The sequence below is a fragment of the Neolamprologus multifasciatus genome, chromosome 19 (genome assembly GCF_963576455.1).
Source record: "Neolamprologus multifasciatus chromosome 19, fNeoMul1.2, whole genome shotgun sequence".
Taxonomy (NCBI): Eukaryota; Metazoa; Chordata; class Actinopteri; order Cichliformes; family Cichlidae; genus Neolamprologus; species Neolamprologus multifasciatus.
Window position 1 is genome coordinate 12,311,659 of NC_140457.1, and position 25,750 is coordinate 12,337,408.

General features: G+C 40.4%; 1 protein-coding gene and 1 long non-coding RNA gene across 2 annotated transcripts in view; one reads left to right on the forward strand and one right to left on the reverse strand.

The window, feature by feature from the left end:
* LOC146496096 (uncharacterized) overlaps nt 1-25,750 on the reverse strand; it is a 236,414-nt gene that overhangs the window by 74,163 nt on the left and 136,501 nt on the right. The gene's annotated exons all lie outside the window — the stretch shown is intronic.
* mbip (MAP3K12 binding inhibitory protein 1) lies at nt 3,103-8,748 on the forward strand. Its single transcript, XM_085144121.1, has 9 exons — nt 3,103-3,262; nt 4,103-4,219; nt 4,406-4,612; nt 5,154-5,250; nt 5,609-5,674; nt 5,808-5,966; nt 6,218-6,315; nt 8,261-8,299; nt 8,397-8,748. Exons 1-9 carry the CDS (start codon nt 3,143-3,145, stop codon nt 8,502-8,504), a joined length of 1,011 nt encoding a protein of 336 aa, XP_085000247.1. The 5' UTR covers nt 3,103-3,142; the 3' UTR covers nt 8,505-8,748.

Consider the following 25,750-nt stretch of genomic DNA (forward strand, 5'->3'; position numbering starts at 1 on the left):
AACTGGGTCCAAGTGGCTCTTTGGGTGTTAAAGGTTGCAGACCCCTGGTATAGGGAGACAAGCGAGGATGTGTGGCAGTGTAACAAGGAGAAACAACAGCAAATAGAAAGAGAACTGCAGTTGATGGGTCTACCAAAGAAAGCAGTTCTCCCCCTGTTACACTTCATAGGGAGGATTACGAGTTCAGTGGGAATCTGTGACCAAGTGGACAAAAGTGGCAGCCCAGTGATTTCCACTATATGAGTGGACATAGAAGACAACAGTACATAAACATTTTACCTTTACAGTTCATGCACATGTAAATACTGCTTATGTTTGCATGCATCTTCAGAACTGAGAATTCCAAAAGTGTTGCAAGTAATGTGCCAAAGCAGTTCAGAAAAAGTCTGTGAAAAGCTACTGAAATCACTCTCAAATCCAGCACCATAACTAGTCTTTTTTTTTTTTAAAAAAAATAAAAAATCTGCAAAATTTACATTTGTTTCCACATATATCTTTTTAGTACTTAAAAGCAGTACGTAATGAGCTGATCTGTGGGAAGCTTGGTCCCAAACTCACAAGAAAGGAATACTTTTAATTATTCCTCTCTGGTGGAAATGAGACAAAACCTTCTTACTGCAATCCACTTCGCTCTTTACATTGTGCTGCCTCTTTCTCCTGATCCTCATGTCTGGCCTTTACTCCGTCTCATGCTCTGTCAACATAATCTGCCACCGTGCAGCAGACAGGCTCAAAAGCAGACCTTTTTACTTTCCTGCAGGTGGCTGATGTGACTGAGGCAAGAGGCAGCAACAATCCCTCTTCACTCACTTCCCTCTAACACTAGGACCACCTTATTCCCTGTATAGCACAAATTCCCTCTGCCTGCCAAGAACACATTCTTGTAAAGCAAAGAAAAAAAAATCTTATTAAGTTGCACAAAGAACCATTAAGGTATCCTTGTAACACTTTTCAGCAATTCTCTATAATGGCTTTAGCATTTACAAGCAGTGCATAAATACTTAATAAATGGTTATAAATTGTAATGTTATGTTAGGAATCTACAATTATTATGATTTAATAACAGCAAGAAAAAACAGAGGTCAAATCATTCTCTGGAAACAAGTTAGCGCATTTAAATCAGTTTGCTGTACCTTACTTTCAGCCAATTAGATAAATACAGTACTACTTATGTTGATGCATCAGTAATAATGACCCCACAGTGTAAGCCAACAATGACTAAGGCCGTTGTGCATGAACTTTTACTTGTAAAGGAATATTTTTAGGCTGTGGCACTTGTAAATACTTCTTCAACCACTGGTTTTTTAATCCTCCAAAATTGTTTTTAAGATGTAGGAACATATTAGAGGAAAAGGTTTTAACATTTAAAGATTGTGAATATCTGTAATACTTAGTTTTGGTTTCAAAATGTAAATATAGCTAAATGTAAAAACATTGAGCTCAAGTAGGCTATCATGTTTTTTTAATGGCTCATATAAATGCCTTAAATCACAACTCTTCCCCGTTAGAAGAATAAACAGCTCTTTGGTCTGAAGCCAGCCAAATTAAATGAGCAGTTTTTTAATTTCTGAGCGCCTTGCTGTGTGGGAACATTCAGCAATAGCTCAGCATGTCAAACCATGTCAAGTGTTACAGTTCCTTCCTGTTTTGGGGGGGAAAATATCACCTCAGACATGAATTAAAGTAAAAAGGCTTGTCTTCAGACCCCTTCCTAAAATGATTAACCCTCCTAAAGAGCATTATTGAGTTCTGAGTGGTTGTGCCTTCTCTTTGCCTGTAATTGTTCTTTTTCTGTTGTTTCCTTCATCAGTCTCTCTCCTCATTATATGAAAAGAAGGGAAAAATGTCTGAATAGAGGAGGGAGATTTTCCCACAGTCACTCAACACAGAAAAATACGCCATTGTAACCAGTTTCCCATCCCAATGCCCTGCTGCACAGTCCACTGCGGTCAGAGGGACAATATCTTTATAATTGAGCGACCATTCTTTCGCCTGTTTGAAAAGTAAGTGACTGAGAATACAGTTAACGGCACATTTGAGTGAGTTCAGTAGACGGGGAGACTGCTTTCACAGTGTTTTAAAATAAACGTAATACAAATTGCAGGTCATACAAATATATAAGAACTGGCACTCTAAACATATAGTGAAAATAAAATTAGACAGATAAACGTGCCATAAGACGACAGAGAATAAATGATTTAAAACATGCTTTAAAAGGCATTAAAAGAGAAAGTTCAGAGACTGGACATCTTTGGGCATTTAATAATATGTTCCAGATGTGGCACTACTTACAGGCTTGTTTTCAGGTAGAGAATACAAGTCATAAAATTATTTTATTAATATTAAAATAATACTTGATTGTTAATAGAACTGTCTACCAGTGTATGACGTTACAACATTATAACTTGACTAGAGGCATCAATAAAATGTTGCTTGACTGCTAATAGATTACTGTATAAAACCACAGGGTCACTAATGCATGAAGAGGGCTATTATATTTGATGATAGTCATTAATAGGCATATTTGGGGAACAGACTGAAGAGAAGTAGAAACAGTTGGGTAAAAGATTAAATGTGCATGAAATGTTTGGAACTAAAGCTATAAAACAGTTTTTTCAAAGTTTTATAAAATCAAATTTTCTATATATAGAGAGATGATCTTACCCACCCTGTGTCAAAGAACAGTTCAAAGATTTTTAAATTTCACATTTTATAACTTTATTTGTTTTTTTTATGCTGTTTGTTTGGGTTCTTTTTCAATTTGCTAACATGGAGCCTGATAATATATAAGTATCTAACATATATATCTACAGAAAACTGATATATACTTAATTGTAATTGCAGTTTTAAAAGTTGATCCTTGACTTTAAGAATTATGTAAACAATTTCCTTTCAATCTGTTAAAAGACTGAAAAAGAGAAATGCCTTAAAGCTTTCAGAAATACTCGCACAATACAACCTAGTAAAAATAGTGAATTTAATTTAAGCATGTATTATTACTAGTATTTTAGCAGTAATATTAACTACAACTACGGTTGTGTGCGCATGCGTGTGTGGAGCATCGACTTCGTTAAGCGCGCACACGCAGAAGCCTGCACTCGAACCAATCAGCTCACAGTATTCTTCGGCTTGTCGAACAGCAATGGCGGAGGCAATGAAGCTAAGTAGAAATCATGCTCCTCCCAGTGACTCCAGTAAAATGTCCAGCTATACAGACTGTATGGATTCGTTACTGCAACTGCTAGCAGACTTCGGGGAAGAGGTTTGTTTGGATTGTTTAAGCTGCCTTGTTTCGGACATCGCTCCTTTCAGTCCGGGGTGTTAGCTGGCTGCATGCTAATGTTTTTAGCAATGTGGTGTTAGCAGGGCTGCTTAGCGGACCCACACTGTTCATTCATTGTCACTCACACAGCGCTGTGGTGCTTTTTTTTTTTGACAAGCAGGTTGTTGCAAAGTAACTGTGCTTTAAATGGTTCAGTGTTGTTTTGAAAGTAATAAGATCGAGCTTGTGCCTTGACTGGGCTTAACTAGGCATTCTGTTTCATCAGTAACAGCAATGTTTCATGTCATTATCCCTGTTGCCGTGCTTCTCGTATTGGATTGAATACACATCTAAATAAACCTCTTTATTCCATACATGCAGTAAATGATCTCAAGCCCTGCTATTTGTGTGGTAAAGCACAAATAAAATATGCATTAAATAAAATAAAACCATCGCCTTTCACTCGCTTTATGAATCTATCGAAGTTCATTATTTTCCTAAGTCTGGGATAATCTTATTTTTAATAATGTATTGATTGACCACCATTGCAAAGCCAAATATATTAATTTTACAGTGACAAAAAACAGCTGAAAACAAGAGGAAAATAATCCTTTATTTTACATTAAATTGAAGCTGATACCACTAAATGCTTTTTCTTGAACAGTAACAAATCAATAATAATTACCCAGTTAATTATCAAAAATAGTTTATGTATTTTCACATCAATCAATTGTAACTTGCATATATGAGACAAATGTATACATTGTCCTGTTGGCATGCAATTGCATGTTAAATGCTGATTCACAGTAACATCCACACGTTGTCTTTCCTGAAATGAAGCTGAAATTTGGGGATGCTGCTTTGAAAATAGATGTCAACCCCAGCGCTGTGAATCTTCAATCATCTCCACCTGCTCATGTTTACAGCTCATTACAAGGACATATCGCTAAATTACAGGTAAAAACTTTAGAGGAATTTCAAGAGCTGACATAGATTATTATGCAGCTTTTTATTGTGTTATCATTGCAAGGAAATAAAAGTAGATTAGAATTAACAATATCTGAATTTTAAATTTTCGATTATTCTTCAGAGCTTTAAATAATTACATCTAATATTCTTCTTTCTGGCCTGCTGTTTATTTAGGCTGTTTCAGAAAGCCTAAAGACATTGTTGGATGCTGAGGCTGATGCATCCTCTTTAAAGAACACATCAGAAGATGCTGTCATCTCATCTTCAAGCAGTGCACAGACGGCCACGCAGTCTGAGCACCATTCGCACAGCTCCGGGGCTACAGAAAGCAAGACGGCGGCTGATGACGTCATGGTTCAGATCCGAGCTGGGAAGTCAGAGGTTGGTCGCTGTCAGCAGATCTGTCAGCTGTTCTGGCAGTGAAATTTTAGAGCCCTCTTTACACTCTGTCAAGCAAATGAATAATCATAAGTAATTGCTCCAGAGGATGTGCACATGACGTGCCGCAGCAAAGCAAATGCTTGATGGAGACCTGATAAGCTGAGTTCGGTAGAGAATAAGGGGTCCTTTAGTGCTGCGGTGGGGTAGAACAGACCACATTGCTGGAGGGTTTTGAGAGAGGGCCAGGTCCTTGATGGATTATGAAGTGGATGCTCATTACTCTGAGATTGCATGTGGATGAAGGACAAGAGGCCCCATTCTGTTGTGCATTTATTTTGGTAGCCAAGCAAACAGTATTCATATTCCATCATGTGATGATGGCAAGCAGTTTAACTTTTTTGGCTACCTGGAAAATTCTGAAATGTAAATTGCCGCACCCTATTTGTCCCACATCATTATCGTTAAATAGTCAAAAACATAGCATTCTTGCCACCTCATCAATCCATTGTATCTTATTATGTTGTCTTCATTGTAACCCTAGATTGAGCGAAGAATATCTGCATTTATGGAACGCAAGCAGATGGAGATCAATGAAAACAATGTACGCGAGTTTTGCAACGTGATCGACTGCAATCAGGGTGAGAATGGGAGGCGGGGGGGGGGGGGGGGGGGGGGTAGGGTGGAGAGGGTGCCTGCACACAGATTGCCAATGTTTGGGAGAGAGCTGATTTCCACAGGCGAGAGGTCAGGCTGAACTGCTCCAAGAGTGGGGCTGAAGTAGCTAACACACTCGGCCTCAAAACACAACCCGCTTAGTCCAGAAAAACACGAGACAGGAGAACCTTTTTTAAATTCAAAGCCTGTGTGAGACACCAGTAACAGAAATCAGGAGTAGTTGTTATTCAGGTGTGATATACATATACAGCTTTTGGTAATCATGTTTAATTGCATTTGGTAATTCTAATTGCAATTTATATTAAATGTGATCATCTGTAGAAAACAGCTGTGCCAGAACAGATGCAGTATTCACTCCTTACCCGGGTTTTAAAAGCCACGTAAAAGGTAAGAAAATGTCACAATTTTTAACAGCTTCTTTTTTAAACTATCATTTGTGTAATTAAACTAAAACATGTTGTTTACTAGAATCTGTTTAGGACAGAGTTGTATCTTCTGTGTTTGTTTCTTGGCTGGGCAGTCACACGAGTGGTAAACACTTACGGACCCCAGACCCGTAGTGGGGGAGACCAAGCAGAGGCTGGGGATAAACAGAGGGGGCCATTGACGAGAGACTGTGGAAATGCAGCCATAGAGGAACGACTCAACAACATCGAGGCTCACCTCAAACTTCCAGCAGGTGAGAGACAGGAAGTTATTGTAAGGCTCAAATGATCTTTGCCTTGTATATAACATTATACAATATATTTAACTCAGCAATTACATGACACCTTTTATTGGCACTGTATTTTTTACTTCTAGTAAGCCTTTATTTATAAAGTGATCTATTATCTGTTGTTATCAGTCATTCTTTGTTTGCTCCTACTCTAAATTTCAAGTCTTGTGCAGTAATAAATTTTCAAACTGTTCAACAAGTGTTTTACTCCTCAGTGGGTCCAGTTCCATTGAGTGTCTACCAGCGACTCAAGAAGTTGGAGGATCGTATACTCGAGTTGGAGGGACTCTCGCCTGAGTACTTTCAATCCACAGTGAGTCCTCTGGCTTCAAAATACAAATACAGATACATCAAAGGCGTTAATAGTTATTTATGGCAGAGGTCATACATGTTTGAAAGAGGAATGAGAATATATTTTAAGGCACTGAATGTAGTTTCATTGCCATATGCCTTAGTGAAATACTATCAGTTGCACAATTTGTGTCAGTTTTAGCCAGTTTATTCCCAGCTATTGCCAGCTGCCAGCCTGTCTGCTGCAATTCATACAGTAAGCAGGTGCTGCATTTCACCTGAGGAGTCTGACTGAAAGAAACTAACCATGAAGGCACACCTCCCTGTTCACACAAAAGACTCTCCGGGCCCTCGTGAGACTGAAGTTTACAGGCGTGTTAATGTGGAGCATATAAATCATGCGTCCTGCTCTGATTAGGGTTTTTGTGTGTGTGTGTGTGTATGTGTGTATGTGTGGGTTTTTTTTCCCCCCAACGTGTTGTCAGTGATTTTTTTTTCCTTATTCAAGTCATAATAAATCATAGAGAATTTGGAAATTGTTGAACACGACAGTCTGCTCCTTTTCCGTTTTGTTTTGAAGTGCTTTTATGTGTCAATTGGAACTGAAAACAACTTTGCATTCCATTTCCAAATGGAATTGCAACTAGTTTGCACTTCTTAATGACTTTTGAGTATTGAGGCTCTGGTTGTGATCAGGATGCTAGTTTAAGGTTCAATTCATGACAGATGGCACCCTTTTCGTATCGGAGAAAGACAAAAGATCCATACTGCATTGGTAAGAAGGCTTTAGTTTAGTTCGAATTTTAGTTTGTCCATTTTACACACTGTCAGCTCAGTTGTGTATGATGCCTAAATTGGCATGGAGAGTATTGGTTTGCTGTAGGAAAAATCATTTCAGAGTGATATCTACTTACTGAAAGGAGTTTGTGGGTTATGAGAATGGAATTTCTTCTGTTATGCTTTGATACTTCAACACGTTTCACTCTTCAAGTAACACTTAAGCTGATTTAAATCAGAACTGCAGTGCCTTTGGTTAGATTTACGTAAACGTTTAGGTGAGGGCAGACGGATGAATCTCAGAATTGACAACTGTTCATTGCTTTTGAGATGACGCTGACTCAAAAGATGACAGTAGGTAATTTATTGGACTTTCTATTCAACCTGTCAGACATCAGCAGTCACACAGACTCTGATTTCCCAAGCTGAAGGAGTCTGTCCAGTGTGTTAGTTATCTAAGTGTACTTGAGATGCTACATGTCTCTTCATCCTGGTATTTCTCAGCACAGCATGCTGCTTCTGTGAGTATGCTGCTCTCCATCTGCTTTTGACTCACTGCATGTTTGTGTGAGCTGAGCAAGAGTTGTTGAGTGTCTTTGAATAAACTGATGAGGATGGGGGTCTTTTATATTCCAAGTTCGCCCCCGCCCCTCCAACCCAGCCCTCCCTTTTTTGCATTAGTTTGGTGTTTTCCAAAAAGCTGTACACAGTTGGCCCATGATTCCAAGGACAGCGTTTAAATACTGAATATTAATGGAGGCTTCCTAACAAAATTAGACAGCAACATATCAATAAAAAATTTGACCGTGTTTGAAAATTGGAACTAAAGGTACAGAAGCTTACGCAGTCTCACATACATGAAGTTTTCTATTCATTTTTGATGAAGGTCTTGTTAGGTGAGGCCACCTTTATCTCTCTCCCAGTATTTATTGTTTACCTGTTTATTGTAAAAGCATCCAATAAGGACACAAAAAATGTTTTAGATTAAAATGGAGCTTTTCCTTATCCTCAGCTTTGTGTATTCCCTTTTTCTACTGCGTTGTATTCCTTTCTGGGATAATACTTTTTTCTGTCCTTGAGAGGGCAAAGTAGGAAGGAGCACAGATGAGCACCTCAGTATGCTTCTCAAGCTTGTTTAAAATTGCCCTAATTAAGAAGGTCTTATGTGTATTTGTGTGCTTGTTTTGTAGAGTCACCTGCACAAACGACAAAAGACGTCCTCTGCTCAGGTTTGTATGCGTTTCCTTTCCTCTCGCAGTACTTTGTAAGTGGAGGTTAACCTATATCAAGTGAGCTGATCAGTTTTTTTCTTACTTTGTCCTTCAGTCCTGCAGCCTGACAGAGCTGGATGAGAAGATAAGCGCAGTGAAAGCAGCTCTGCTGAAGAGGGCGACTGAGTTTGGGCCTGAATTTGGAACAGATTGTACATTGTGATATATTCATAAGCGCAAACAAATTCTCGAGTTCAGCTGCTCAAGCATTCACAGTGTGTCATCATTTTCTTTTCCTCCAACTCTCAGCTACTCATTAGCAGCATTCTCATCGTCTGTGTCATTAAAAACTCCAAAAAACTCTTCATATGACATTTGATGATATTGGATGGAAATCGTGTATTGCTATAACAGTTAAATGAAATATAAATTTTCTGTAAATAAATCTGTATTTTCCACCATGAAAACCCTGACTCGTGGTTTCATCACAGCTATTACTATATTAGTTAAATCTAAAATTTAAGCTAAATACAGTTTGTGACTTTTATAGGTAGAAATTAGTAGTGCAAATAATATTAATCAGATTGATCAAAAAACAATTTCACTGTGAATAATTTCTTTTTTTAAATGAAACCAAATGTCAACATAGTATCCAGCCTTATAATCAGTATATTTTTGCTTATATTATAACTTTATGAAAAATAAGTAGTTTCAAATTTCAGCTCAAATATATTAAAACATAACCTAAAATACTCTTTTAAATTTAACATTATAGAATGCATGTATATTGGATCTTTGACATTTCATTTTCACACCCTAATGATAGGAAGGCAAGTGTGTGCGTTTATGCATGACAGTGTGTGTGTGTGTCTAGTCGAGATGAATCAGAGAAAGGAGGGAGAGTGCACCTGATTTATCTGCCTGACTGCTGTGTGACGATGATCACCCCTAATGGTTGTCATTATAACAAATGACCTGATTACTGCAACTCTGTTTGGGAAACATATTGGAGACCCAACAAACCAGCATTAAATGGGACGCTGCTGCGTTTGACACTGTGACATGTTCATAAAAGGCTTTTGCATAGAGCTTTAACTTCGCTAGTGAGTGAAGCTGTAATTATGATTTCTTTTTTTCCAGCTATCAGCAAGTCTGAAGGGCTGTTGCTTTATCTTGAAACTGCTTCAGTAAAGAGGATGTATATAGAAGCTTAAGAAAAATACTAACACAAGTATTGTCACGCAGATTTCTGCATTTAAAGTCGTATTTTTGAGCAGCAAATTTATCAAAAGGGAAAAAAAATACTTAACTTTTACCCCCATAAGTGTTAATTGGTATTAGAAATGGCACTGTTTTTAACACACTACGGCCACAGCTGGACAAGATGATAATCTGAAAGCGTTAAATATTTATAAGGAAAATTTGATTTTAGTAGAACTTGCATCAATTCAGAGATTCAGAGAAGGAAGGACCATTGCATATTATCTTGGAGAGTTGATGTCATGAAATAAATAAATAAATGTAAAGTAAGTACTAACAAGACCTGTCCAATAAATGTAATTATATAAAATGTGCAATAATATCCTCTTAAATTTAGTGCAAATATGAAGTGTCATAAACATTCAAATTAGCTGGGTTTAGAGCCCAGTTTAGAGGTGAGAAAAACATAAAACTCAACAGATTGATCGAAAACATTTTTTTTAAATTCTATATTATAATATTGTATATATGTTATAAAAACCAGCAGCTTGAATTCATGGCTAGCAGACCCAGGCACAGTCTATTTTTCAGAGCCACAGGACAGAAATTCTTCTTCTTCTAACTGAATAAAAATAGCAATGTCATTTTCAAAATAATTTTTGCAGCAGGTGTGACAAACTGACAAGTCCAGAAAAACACAACTTTCTCACGTCTTGGGAAATTACTGTAACTCCCCTTCCTTTTCTCTCCAGTTGCTCTTTGTACATCTTGTCAAGATTTATTTCAGAGTTGATTGATGGAGTGACCTGAATACAACGGCAGACGTCGCATTGTGTTTTTCGGAAGATATTTCATTCTAACGCGGAAATGGGGAAATTTCTTTTCACCCCTTCTTTCAGGTGAACCCCGCTTGTTGGGGTCTGTCCATCTCTTGCTCATAGACTGGAACCTTCTAGGCAACAAGGGGCCACAATGTGCTGGGAAGGGGAGCACTTGAGCTGTGGCGATGTGGACGCGGGGAGGCCGGGGGTATTCTCATTGTTCCTCTGGAGCTTTTGTCTCAAACACAGTCCCCTTATGAGGGTTAATGAGGACAAATTGGTCTGAGTGTAACAAATGGATTATGGAGTTGGACAAAAGCTCGTATTTTGTGGGCTGCTTTCTCTGGGATCCACCCATCATCTGCCCATTGAGCCAAATACGCTATCTAGCGTCTACGTGAAGTGGCTTCCTAAATATCTCATTATCTTTATCCTGTCTGATTTATTCACTGGCACATTATGCATGCAGCTTCCTACGGTGGATCTAACAAAAATGTAAAGTTTATGTCACAGTAATGCAGTTTCAAATCATGGCAATTACCTCTCCTCTTTCCTACTGCTTATATCAAGAACACAAAGTCAATATGTCAACACTAGTGTCAGTGGTTGGTGCTCTATGGCTATGTAGGAATAGTGTACCTGTACCCTTCCAAATGAACAAAGAGCCACTTCCTTTTTGACTCTATGTAATTCCTGGCTGTCAATCAGTCCTTCCTCTGCCAGATGTCTTGAAATGTCCTTGGGAACCTCAGTAAAAAGACACAGAGGTGTTCCTTGTCTTCCGTGGGTCCACTATTTTTTGTGGGGTCGAAGGAGAGGATTCATATCCATTCATATCTCAGAAACTCCTAATGGGCTCCAAGCCCTCCAAAAAGAAAGCTCTTTCCTGTGACTAGTCAGCTCCAGTCTTTATTCATCTGTGGCTCAGTGTCAAAAAAGACTGTTGCTCGTTTGTGCCCTGAACAATGAGGAACAAGGCTGAATCTCTAGCTGGGAACAAAAGACAGAAAACAGGCTTTTCACTCTGCAGAACATTAGATTCTGACACATTTTGCCATGGCAGTTTTTTCCCCATCCTGAGTGCTGTGGCTCTGGTCTTTTAAAGAGACCACCTGTTGGCAACAAGCCTGTTCTTCATTACAGACAGGCCTATTATCACAGGATGAGGAGCGCCACAGGCTAACTTTTTTAAGTTAACCCTGCTGCAGTTTTCAAAGCTGGGCGATTAGGAAACATAGATTACGTATTACCACTGGAAAATCTATTTTTTCTTGTAATTTTCGATGTTGTGTTTGAATATGGGCTTTTGTCGCCGTAAGGGGGAAGTACTTTATCCATGCCCTTGTCAGTCGCAAATGTCACAAAAGGGGCTCAAATGCTCGCAGCTTCAGTTTTCTATAACTATAGATTTGGAGCCAAATCCAGATGCATTTTAGGAGAAAGTCCCAATGGACTTAATGCAACATCGTTGATGGTGGTCTGGGCTTTTTTTTCTTTTTCCATCTCACCGTTTCTGTTGAGTGATTTTCAACCCACAAAACATTAGCATAACTACAGTATGCAGCATCACAACTATGTGTAAAATAAAAATATTGTGGGTGGCAAAATGAAGCAATCAAGTGTATACTTTGGTTTTGAATTGGACATGATAAACACAGGCTGACAGGAACAGGGAGTGTTATTTTCTGCCGTTTGATTGTGTGGAAATTTTAAAGATAATGTTAAATAATTTATGGTTCTCATAGCTCTGGAACCACACGGATAATTCAAATTTCATGACTAGTGCTTGCTGCTAGCACACATTTTGCATGTAGAGGTTTTCGGTGGCCCGGGACAGCGGTGGCAAAATTTCACTCTCTTTAAGCAACATGAAAAACACAGCAAATACCATCACTCTCAGGTTATATCCAATCCAGACGCATTTGTTTCATGTTCATAAACACCCAGATAAAGAGAGTGCATGCACCTGTGACCCTCCCCCACAAAGCAGACAGCACAAGAGAGGATCCCCCTGTAGCCCACAGGCTTCAACAAGAGGCAGTCAGCTGCTCTCTGTGGCCCTGCTGCACAGTCCCCAGGCTCTCTGGAGTTAAATGTGCCTGTGATATTGCCAGGAGGGAGCAGCGGGAGTTGAATTCAGGCAATTACAATCAAGTCAGGGCATAGTTAGTGCGTGGGTCCTGGCAGCACCTGAGCTGGATGCTGATGAGACACTTAGCCACAAACCCTCATGCATTGGCCCAGGCACTGCATAGAGCAAGCCCTCCTCCCCCACCTTTCCTCTCTTCCCACAGCAGCAGACCCCCTACTGGACACTTCCACTTCCCTTTGCCCCATTTAGGCCTCTAGAGCTCTCTCATACTCTCTTTCTCTCTCCCTCTCTCTGGCCCTCACATTGCAATACTTCTGCTTTATATAGGTGGCGTGGAGTACTGCACTCAATCACTCTTCATTCATTCACACTGTACAATAATAGACTACTACTCCGATATTGTCCTTCAAGCACCTGTGCATAGCAGAGCTTTAAACCTGAGATGTGTCATGCCAAGTTCTTGAGAAATGTGTGAAGAGTTATTTCTCTTAAATGCACAAAAAAAAAGTGTGGATAAGACACTTTTGATTATTTCTGTTGCACCATAATGTGCAGAAAAAAATCACTTTCAGGAGAGTTTTCTAGCATGTCCCCATCTTTATTAAACATAAAACCATCATGCTCAAGCCCCGTCACACTGCTATCTCTGCACGGATATTCATTTGCAGGTGGCTGAGTATAGGACTGCATGTCCCGACTGATGTGCTATGGCAACAGGAAGAGAAAATGGAAAGGGAGGAGCGCTTCTTGAATATCTATGACCCAAGAATATGGAGTCAGGCATCACAACAACAACACTCTTAGCCCCTTTTTCCAATAAGATGCTCTCAGCTCTTTCTGAGGGAAAGCCTCCCGGCTCCCGCCCTCTCTCAGCCACCACACTTTGCTGAAGTGTCATTAGGATTGTAAAGGGCAGGTTGCCATAGAACTCAGATTGCTGCAGATGTATGGACTCAAAGATAAAACCACAATATTTTAAATATAAAGATCTGAGTGTGCTATTTAATGTAAGGGGCCATGCTGGGGACTACACTTGCTGCTTCTTCATCTGTAGTCTCTGTGCATGAATCTGTCATGTGTCGCTTTAGTGCTGCGTTTTGTGAGATTGCTAGCTTTGCTCTTCAATCCACTTTCATTGTCTATCTGTAGCCGTGCTTGTTAGTTAGAGCTGGGCATCGTATTTGGCAGAGCCAAGGAGAAAGGTGGGACACCTCTTTCACAGTTTTTGCCATAATGGTTGTCTTTTGATTTTTCCTGGGCTTTGGAGACTACCAAGGATTGTCTCTTTGAAATTATTCCATTTTGGCCATGAAAAAGAAAATGGATTGTGCTGATCCTGTTTTGTTCCTGGGGGGACGGCTGCAGTATTATCCTGGGCTGACACCGGTGGCGAAGAGGCAATCACTGTGGCCCTCGCTCTGACAAAAACACTCCATCTGCAAGGAGAGGAGGAAATCACACCACAATGATGTCTGACTCTTCTGCCTCACTCTGGCAGCTGGGCCCTGGAACCCGTGAACTGCTACACAACCGCCACCGCAACGGCTTCTATACAAACGCACAAACACCGCACTACAAATCAGCAGCTGTAACACACAAAGGCAATGCACCTGCCATCACACAACAACAAGAACAGGGCTAGTTTGTTTGGAAAGTTTCTTTGGCTTCTCAAGGCTAGTTAAAATAGTCTCTCTTTTATGTTATGCATTCTTATATTATTATTGCTGTGCATATATCTAATACCAGTATAAGAACTAATAATGTAGGTCTTAGTATGTGTCACTTAGACCCTATATGATTTCTTCTGTTTTTCTTGTTTTTGGTTTGGATGGTTTATTTGAAACAAGCTCATATTTCAACTTTTACACCCTCTAATCACTTTGCAAAGCACATACCATTAGGACGTCAAACACACACACACACACACTCACATTATACAAAAGATAAGCAGGCATGTAGCACAACCTGTTAGTATTCAGTAGTGTCATCTTCTTCCCTCTGTGTCCCATACCTGGGGATCAAACGCACCTCTTTGTGAGTGAGGCCTGACCCCCTGCTATTAGCAAACAGAAGAGAGCCCAGCTGACACCACTCTTGAGATGTGCCATGTAGACGGAGGCCTGTGATTACAGCACAATCCTGAGGAGACAACCCTCCACCTCGCTCCAGCCCCAACCTCCTGCAACTCCCCGCTCACACACAATCTGCCTGCGACCACCCCCACCCACCTCTCCTCCACTACAAATTCACCTATCTCTGAAATAGATGTTAATCTCTCACCCAACTGCCTTCCTCTGAGACCTCGTTGACACATTTATAGCCATCCCTGAACCATGAATAATCAATAGGGCGCTATTTACCTGAACATACGTACAAGAATAGGGCATTTCTGGTGACTATTCCTCCGGAAGATTAGAATCAGAGATTGGACTTTCAGATTTGTCATGGAGGTGGGTGTGCATGTATGTTTTTTTTCCCTATGTGTGTGGTCATGTGTATGGATGGAGAAGCTCTTTCACAAATACACTGTAACACAGGAGGGATACGGGTCTGTGTAGTGCTTTCATAGCGCTACATGAAAACCAATGAAGGTAAAGCAAGAGGGGGGATTAATTTGTTGTGTGAGAGGTAGAGGCTCAAGTGGGTCTTCCAATAGCAAATTAGCAAACCCTCATTTCAAAAACCCTCATACATACTGAAGAGAGAGTAATGCACAAACACACACAACATGCACATGGATCCAGTATATTCACACAAGGCTGCAGCCTAAAAGAGCCAGGCTTTGTCTTTTTTTTTTTTAAAAAAAAAGAACCATCTTTCCTACTCTTATTTTTCTTTTTCAGCCTCCATCTCTCGTTGACACATACCCACGCGCACACAGACGCACACATACACACACTTGTGCTCATGTGCACACACATGAAGAAAACTTCAATTTTATCTGCAGGGGCAGAAATCAATCTCACATCTCTTTAGTTAATCCGCAATGACTCTCTACAGATCCCGACACTAATAAGGTATTGAGCAGGTGAGGCCAGGGGCTGAGGAGGAGAACAGAGAGAGAGGAGAGGCCTGTAGTCTGGGGCCTGACTGGCGGCTGGCACCGTTCCAGTGCAATTATGGGACTTGTGTATGGGAGAGAAGGGTGGAGGAAAGAAGCAGCAGAGATAGAAGGGCAAGAGAGAGAGAGAGAGAGAGGCAACGAGAGAGAGGGAGCGAGAGAGGCATAGAGAAAGGGTGAGATAGAGGGGGTGGAGGGGGGGAAAAATCGATCCCATCTGTGGTATGATGGTTAATTAAAGCAGCTCTTGAGCAGCCCAAGGATGAGAGGCTTGGCTGGGCTCCTGGAGGCACAGCTCTGATTACTCACACAGAATGGATGGTTTCTTAGCAATGAAAGGAGGAGGCCAAGAGCTGCCTGGTGGGGTGCACAGACAACGTCAAGGAGGAGAGACATGTGCATGCTGCACACTTACACATGTGCATGCACACATGTGCAAATGGACTCGCATATGCTCACATGTATACATTTACATACGTAAACACCTGTTCGCACCAATATACATCACAAGCTTGCAGAAACCAGTGCAAATGTCCCTTAATTATTCAAAAATAAATATAGCAGGATGCTAATCGAATACAGCGTGATTCCACAAAAATGAACATTTTTCAAATAAGATGAACTCAAGAGGTTAATAACAACTTCATTTACTCCAATCTAATGAGCTCAGTGCACTCTAATGTAAAACCACAGTTACATTTCACATGTATTACTTACTATTTATAGTCCTGCATGAAGTTTCCCAGGATGAAAGCTCTAATTTTTTAGAATTACAAGTTAATACAGAACATTGTAATGATACTTTCCTCACACTCGTCTCCATCATATACCTGAACAAGAAAACACAGGATCTGCCTCCTGGTTCTCGGCAGTTATCAAAATTTCATATTATAAATCTACCCATTACATTTAGATATCCCTGAAACCAATTACACCCTCCCCTTTGACATTCATGGCTCTCTCAATATTAAGAGGGCATGGGTGACAGCACTAGCACTCTGGTATGACCCCACCCCCGTATGGCGAGATTTGGTATTGCATAACATAGCCAGACAAAATATTATTTTCAAGAGCACACACATTAACATTCACTATCACTAGTGTGTAATAGCCAGAGATGCAGAAATTAATAAACTTACTTGATATCACAAACTGCAACAACATTTAACTCTATGCAAAATGATGGCATGTAGATGAGAGAGAAAGACAGCCCTTTTCTCCTATTTTTATAAAGTTGAAGCTGACATATAATCATACCCTCAGAGTAAAAGAGGGGTTATAATAAACCTCCAAATCTGAGGTGTATGAATTATGTATATAGCAATGATTTGATGGCTGCAAAATAGAAAAGAGGTTGCAAGTGGCTGATTGAGGCACGCCACGTGGTGCGTCGTTGAGCGCCATGTCTCCTGGTACAGACATCCGAGGTCAGGGCCCTGTGCTAATTGGTGTCGGGCCAAACGCTTGTGAGCTAAATGAGAAAATTACACGTTCGGGGAGGAATCAGCTGCAGTTGTTGTGGTGCTTTGTACAGTACGGCTGCAGACGTATCTGGGCGGAAGAGACAGCCGTCTGGCTCTGTTTGTTGGGGACATGAAAGGAAATTTGACACCAAACTTTAGTCCTTTAATGGTGTGGGAACTTCAGTTAACCTTTACAGCCAAACCCTTTAGATATACATGCACTGCTGGTTCAAGTTAGGTTTTCAAATCAATAACTTAGATTAAGCATCAATTTTCTTTTACCTGTCATGCACACTTTCTCTGAAACACCTTTCAATGGTCCATTCACTCACATAACAAAAATGTCTAGTTGTATAACCAATAAAGTAATAGGCAAAAATGCCTATATTTTTGGCTTCTTTTTTTTTTTTGGTGTGCAATGTTTTGCAATGTCCAAATGCTTAAAGGAGCTGATAAGCTTAGAGTTAGAATGGACAATTTGTTACCAGTCCTCAAATACAACTGACTCTTTATTCCCATCACTGTTTTTTTTTTTTTTTTTAACTAAAATTTAGTATGACTCCAAAGGAATGCCACTTTTACACTCTCACTGTGTAAATGAGTACCAGATTTCCTTAGGTCTTCATATTTTATGCAGGTGTCCGTGCTGTGTTTAGAACAAAAACAAAAAATCTGCATTAGCACATTTATATATTTTAGACATTTCTTGTGTACTCTTCAATGAATTTTAGTCTCTACTTGTATTTCAGTGCATTTCTGAGAAATAGGATTGTTTTTTTACTTTTTATTTTTGTTTGTTTTTTTCACCTGGCCTCTATGAATACTTATTTGTTTGACTACTCAGTCTGTGATTTTAGTAAACCAATCCCATCTGCTAGAAGGGGACATAGATTACTTAAGTACAATGTTTAGGCTCTGAAAAAAGAAGTCTACCTAAAGTAACATAATTTTTCTGTCATTTACTCTCAGCCTAAGACTTTGACTGACGTTTTTTTGCTCTAAGCGCAATCAGCATGATCCAAGTAAGTATTCTTTGGTGTCACACTGACTTATTGCATTACATGATGAGTGATACTGTTTGAGAAATCTTTATTCTTCTTAAATTATGATTTATTCATGAAATGCTTTCATCACCTGCTTTTGTGTGCAGTCAGTCAGAGTTGTGCCTGTATGTGTCATTCAAGGCCTGGACAAATTATTCACTTCTAAACATAGCATTCCTCCACTCCTCTGGCACACCCAACAAACAGACAAACAACAATGTAGACTAAATGACCGAAGCATTGAATTGCCTTCCTTTTGTTCTTTGGCGTATTTCTCTTTTCTGCTGGTTCTTTCTCTTTCCAAGAGAGACTCCTTTGGTGGTGAGCCCCGTGTAATCTTGAGTAAACGTCATTAACTGTTTGCTCATATCGCCCACAGAAAGTATGCTGCAGCCTCCTTTGTCTCACTATCAGTTGTTTAAAAAGGTTTGTTCTGTAATGGCGTGGTCAGTCAGTGCCAGGGACTTTAAAGTGCTGTCTCAACTGGTGAATTAATGTCAACAGTCACTGAAAGCTGACCCTAAAGTTGCATTTTCAGGTCACATGACAAAATAACTAATAGAAAACTTGTTTTTTTTTCTCAAAGCAGAGAGTCTCTTCTCGCATTGAACATGTTCTAATAAGGCATCCTTCACATAAGCTTTATCAGTTGAACCCAGTTACTTAATGGATGTTAATAAGTAATTTATTAATGCTTTAGAGATCATTAACGTGCCTTTAATGTTCATTAAATGGCAGGTTTTTGTTTGTCAGGTATTGAAATACTCCTGAATTATGTAATGAAACGTGAATATGAATGAAAATGTGAAATCTATTTCTAACATTACTTTTTAATTTTTACATTTAAATATACATCAATTAAAAAACGCCCCCACCCTTCACCCCACAAATGAAGCATTGTAACCCCCAACTAAATGAGTAAACATTCTGACAAAAAAAATCATGACAACCATGCATTAAGATCTATACTAGCATATATGTCTGTTTTTTAAAGCAACTATAATTAATATTTTTGAAACAGAAATATAGCAATTGATAGAATTGACCAAAAACAACATAAAGGTGGTTTACTGTGAAAAAGAACACACAACTGGTCAACTAAACATGTCCTCTGAGCTCTACAGTGTTCCAGATTCAAACGTGCTGGTCAGCTGGGACATTGAGGTGTATGATTTATGTATATGTGATTTGAAAACATGCAAAGTCTGTCTGGAGTTTGCATGTTTTTACTTCAACTCACAGAGATGCTTTTTCCTCGCCCTGGCCACCTCATCCAGCTGATCTTGGAACAGCAGAAAAAGCTGCTTAAGGAGCGCCTGAGCCAGCTGAAGAGGGAGGGTAATGTGGAACAGGAGGAGAACTATCATGGATGACCAAGCCCCTCCACGGGAGGAACCATAGACAGACAAAGGAAGTGCTTGACATAAAGAAATCCTATTAGAAACTAGAAGGGCCACCTCAAAAGACCTGACCCAAGTTACAAACTGTGCAAAGATGCCCAGGGAAATACCCAACACATTGTAGCAGGATGTAAGATCAAGAAGGGACAGCATATACTAAGAAGTACAACCAAGTGGCTGGTATAGTTTACTGCAAGTCCCGATGAAAGATGCAAACATAGATGGTAAAGAACTACCGGGCTAAGGTCTTTTAGGACTTCAGCTTCCAGACAGAAAAGCAGCTGCTGGCCAACCAACCATAATGGTGTCAACCACCATTATGGTTGGTTGGCCAGCAGCTGGAGCAGAAGACTGTTTGAGATAGATGTGGCAACCCCAGCAGACACCAACATCAGAAACCAGGGGAAGTACCAGGAGCTGAAGGAACAACTGGTGCAGAAGTACAAGGTAATAGGATCGTAAGGACCTGTAACCCTAAAACTGGAAGAATGGCTCCAGCAGATTTCAGGCACAACATCAGAGGTCTCTGCCCAGAAATCACAGTCCTAGGAACCAGGACAAATGTCATGGAAGTCAGAGGAGAATGACTAGACTGCTTTAAGCTGAAAGGAAGTCAAAAACCAAGGTGTGCATATTCTGCATCTCTGAATGCAGAGTATGTTGAACCTTCTTTATTTTGTTATTATTATTATTTTTTAATAATATCTAATACTAGATAGTCAAAACATCTATAAGTGTCATAAATAGCTATGTGGCAGGCAGGAACTGGACCCAAAATGCAGGTTCTTAGACATGAGGGATGAATTCAAAACCACAGCTTTATTTGCTGGCCGGGAAAAGCATACAAAAGCAAACTAAACTAAACTGGAGAAATGACAAACTAAACTCACAGGGAGACACAGGGAGATCCACACAGCATGAGGGACGATGCGACACTGACTCAGAGAAACACAGGGTTTAAATACACTGGGAAGTAACAAGGGGAATGAGACACAGAAGGAGGGCACAGCTGGGAGAAATCAGAACGGACAAGACAAGGAAGCAAAGCAGGACACATTCAGATAAGACACGGACCTTCAGGTGGTCGACCGTGCCGCCGAAGGCGGCGGCGGCAACGCAGGGGAAGGAGACGACAGTGCTGGTCCGGAGGCCACCCACGACAGCGATGACGTCTGGCTAGAGGCCCAGGCGAGGATGAAGGCTCGGAGGCTGGACCAGGCGAGGCCAATGATGGTAATGCTGTGGGCGACGGCTGGACGGGCCCCTCGGATCCTCCAGCGGAGGCAGGTTGCTGGACGGGCTCACCAGAACCCCCAGCGGAGACAAGGAAGTGCTGGCCGGGCCCTCCAGAACCCCCAGCGGAGACGAGGAAGTGCTGGCCGGGCTCTCTCGAGCTTCCAGCAGGAGCAGATGCAGAGCCAGAGGGTGTGGGGACCCCTGGCTGAACATGTAGCTGACCAGATGGGTGAATATGTAACAAACTAGGGGACTGAACTGGCAGCTGTTGTAATGGTTGTGGTGAGAGTGGAGTTGAGAGAGAGCTACAGGTAGCGGGGCTGAAGACTGAGCTACAGACTGCAAAAGAAGTTGTGGAGATTGTTGTAGCAAAAGTGAAACCGGTGGTTGAGTGGATGACTGAAGTGATGGTAGAGGTGAGAATGGAGCTTGTGGTGGAGTTAACGACTGTGCTAGCGGGGACACAGGAGAAGCAGCTAGCGGGGACACAGGAGACGCAGCTCGTGGCTGGGCAGCTAAGAAGCTTCTGGCTGGGCAGCTAAGAGAGCTTCTGGCTGGGCACCTAAGTGAGGTAAGGATAGCTGAGCAGAGCTTTGCCCTCGTATTAGAAGTGTGGGTTATCCACTCGACTAGGCATTGGACTTGTATCAGATCGCTCTCCCCGGGTAAGTCTGCTGGATCCATGTTGTGGTCGCGTCGTTCTGTCATGAATCGCTATGTGGCAGGCAGGAATTGGACCCAAAATGCAGGTTCTTAGACACGAGAGATGAACTCAAAACCACAGCTTTATTTGCTGGCCGGGAAAAGCATACAAAAGCAAACTAAGCTAAACTGGAGAAATGCCAAACTAAACTCACAGGGAGACCAACACAGCATGAGGAACAACACGACACTGACTCAGAGAAACACAGGGTTTAAATACACTGGGAAGTAACGAGGGGAATGAGACACAGAAGGAGAGCACAGCTGGGAGAAATCAGAACTGACGAGACAAGGAAGCAAAGCAGGACACATTCAGATAAGACACGGACCTTCAAAGTAAAACAGGAAGTATAACACAGAGACAGCAACTAAGAAACACAGACATAAACCATAAGGCAGAGGACTCTAAGAGCCAAAATACACAGAGGGAAATACTAACCTTGGAACACAAGAAACTAGACTCGAGGGAGTACAAAAGACCAACCATGAGAACATAATTCACAATACAGAGTGACAGAAAACAAGAAGCTCAAACATGCAAAGACACAGACGTACACAGAACAGAGGGGGCACAGAGAAACATGAAGGGCAAGGGATCAAAACTAGAACCATAGAATAAATCACACGAGTACAAAATACAAGAATCACAAAGAGCTAAAAACGCTGGGTCAGGAGACCCAGGATCCTGACAATAAGCATTGCAAAAGAGACAGATGTTGAACCTTGAAACAAATGGCGTACAACAGCAGAAGACCAATTTCTGTTGCAACGCTAGAGTCCAGTTTCGGTGTAAACAACATGAAAGCCTGAATCCATCTTGCCTTGTTAGCAATTGTTCATGCGGGTGTTGGTGGTGTGATGGTGTGGGGTATTTTCTTGGCATGCTTTGGGCACCTACCAGCTGAGTATCATTTATACATTACAACCTATCTGAGGACTGCCCATCTTCATGCCTTTATGATAAAAGAAGGTGTCCAGTGCATTGTTGAATCTATGCCACAAAGAAATTCTGGGAAAAAGTTTTGAAGGCAAATAGGGTCCAACTCAGTACTTGCACGATGTACCTTTTAAAGTGTTCAATGAATATATACTGCTCCACTATCCATATTAAACATAGCCAAAATTTCAAATCATGAGATTAGTGTTTAGGCAAGTAATCAATCAGAACCAAAACCTTGTGTTACAGACTGCTCTCAACACTTAGACAGTTGATCCCCTTTTGGATGTTTATGATGTCAAGAGGAGGGTGTTTCTCTAATACTGGTCATTTTAGGTTTCTGTGAGCACAGATGCACTGAGCACAGAAGTCCCACCCACTTGTTGAATTTTACAAGGAATTGCCTCGTTACAGTGACGGAGAATGAAGCTAAAACAATTCGTTTCAGATAGGACTTTTCAGGTGTTTTTGTGCAGTGGTACAATAATAATACAGGTAGAATCCAAGGTCAACTTTACAGAGGAAACATTTTATGATGTAGTAAAAACTGAAAGAACTGTCATTCAATAGCACTTTTTTTATGTCAACTTCTCCTTACATACAAAATCTTGAATATTAAGGCCGCATTATATTGTAAAAACCTCATAGTACTATTGTCCAAACAGAACTCTCTTAGACTGCAGACTCACTTTGGATTCCTAGTCTTTTCAAAAGAAGAACGGGTATGGATTCATACCCTTTGTGTACTCTCTACTTTTAAGATTAGGCTTAGAAGCTTCCATTTTGAAAAATCTTTTCACTCCCTGTGTGTTTATACACCATTCTGCATTTAATCATTACTAATTGTAAAACTCTCTCTCTTTCCCATTGTTTGTTCTCCTGTCTCTCTTTGCTCTCTTCTCTTTCCCCTCAACTCAACAGGTCACTGCATGTGTGTTCACTGAGCCTGGTTCTGCCAGAGGTTTCTTCCTGTTAAAGGGGAATTTTGTCTTTCCACCTTCACCAAGTGCTTGTTCATATTTCTTTAATTTATGTAACACTGAATATTTCTAGTATCATAGACCAGCAGTGTGCAACCAAGAAGTTAGTCTATAAAGCATTAATAATATAGTTATTAACCATAAATATCAAATATCACACCATTTAAAAACTCAAGTTTTTCCTTTTATAAGAGGTATGATCTCCATTTTCTTAAAATGATGCTAACTTTGTCCTTTATCAGACCCATTATCAGAGAGATTTGGGCACTGGCGGGACCTGGGTGAGTAATGGCAGCAGTGCATTAGGAGAGAGAGGGAGAGAGATGTGTGATAGCCTGAGTTGTGAGTCAACATCAGAGGCCGCAGGCTGACCCCACAGGGGATTACACACTCTGATTTAAGAGCATCTCTCCAGCTCCCCTCCTTTCCTCTCTGTACCACTCGGGTCCTCAGTGCATACAACACCCACATGATGCAACATAATGTCCAGAAATACAGACACAAGCTCACATGCACACTCTCTCTCTCACACACACACACACACACACACACACACACACACACACACACACACTTGTATGCGGGATCATTCTCGTTATACCCTTATTCTTAGCCCTGCTCCATCTTCTGTTATAGGGCTGGGGCAGAGTAGGATCATATCAGGGATTGTATCCAGAGAAAGAGGGAGAGAGAGATCTGAGCCCCTGCAGTGGTAAGTAAATACAGCCTAATGGCCTCTGATTAATTCTACATTGCTCTCATCGGGCCAGTAAAAAGAGACGTAATGACCTGCATCTCTCTCCCTCTCTTTCCTTCTCTCTTGCTCCCTCCCACCCCTCAGTCTTTCTCAATTTCTGCCTCATTTGCTCAGATTTTGATTATGAATTAAAAGGGATTGCAAATGGTATACTGTTGGTTGGCCCCCTGATTGCCATATTTGATTAAGAAATGTCAGTGTGCATGTTTCACATGTCTGTCTTTTCTTAGCCTCTCTGTTCGCAGTAACATTCACACATCCACAAGGAACACAATGGTGAACTTGAGCTTGAGCAAACTTGCGCTAATCAAACACATTCTTTCGTCTCCCCTTTCGCTTTTCCTCAGCCTATTTCTCATTTTTTGCCTTTTCAAGGCTCTGTGGGGTTTTGTATCTGCAGCAACACACACCAACAACAGAGAAATCACAGACAATTAAAGAGCATTCAAAAGACAGGTAAAGCTGAGAATAAAGACAGGACAAGTGATGGAGATCTGTATATTCTAGTTGAGAATGAAATCAGAACAGACAGGACTAGTCTTCTATCTGAATAATGAAAGACAGACAGACAGACAGATATCCAATATTGATCTGCCTCTTGGCAGATTTAACAGATTTCTTCAGCTTCTCAGCATCTTTTGATGATATTATGTGCTGTATAAAATGAAATGTTCAAACAAATACTTTGAGGAACATCATTCAGAAATGACTCCACAATATGCAGACCAAGTTCTTTCGCAGACAGGGCAACCTTTGCCCATCTTGACCTCTAAGAAAGTCTGCCTCTCTAAGATGTTCTTTTTATACCCAGTCTTGTTACTGAACTGTTGCAAATAAACCTAATTAGTTGCAAAATGTCCAAGCGACTGTTTTTTTTTTAGTACCAGGTACGTTTCCAGCCTTTTGGTGTCTCCGAATGAAGTAATATTTTTCATTAAATTGTAAAATGTCTGAGTTTAAATGTTCAATATGTGTTGGATGATCTATTTTGAATAAAATGTGAGTTTATGAAATTTGGAAAGTTTTGCATTTTGTTTTCACTTACCTTTGACACAGCATCTTTTGGAAAACATTAACATCGATATTATTTATATGAAAAATACATGATCAAGCATCTTTTTTTATGTTGAACTATAATATTACACTGTGGAAGGCTTCAGCTGCACTGAAAACTGTGTAACAGACAATAAGTGCCAGTCATGAAAAATATAGCATATTTTTAAAGTGATATGAGTTTTCCAAAAAGATAAATATCAGTATAATTAGCAAATGTTTCCCTCTAACATATTCTTTCTGTGCTTTCATGGACACAAGTGTACTGACTGATCACTGACTAAGCTTTTTCATAATTCAGCTCCTTACTTCTAAGGCATGCTCAGACTGGGCCTGAGGTTTCCTGCAAGCAGTATAATATTATAGTATAACATTGTTATTATACATTGTGTGTTACCATCCCTGACATGGTTAACGGAGCTGTGTTATCTTACTTGTAAATTTAGAGTTTTGGTTCTATGTTCTCACAGCACCATTTCTTTCCTGCAGTTTGCAGATGTTTTCAGTCAAATGTTTTTAATACGAGCTCTAAAAACATCCCATTGCATTCTACTTGTCGTATTTGTTGTTCTAAGCAGGGTTTTTTACCTTGAAAGGTGATCACATGTCAGTGGTGTGTTCACAACTCCTTCCCCACTAAAGTAACAGGTCATAAAGTCATTAGTGTTCTAATATTTCTTATTTTGTTTATCCCATCAGAAGCTATCGATTTCACTACTCAAGG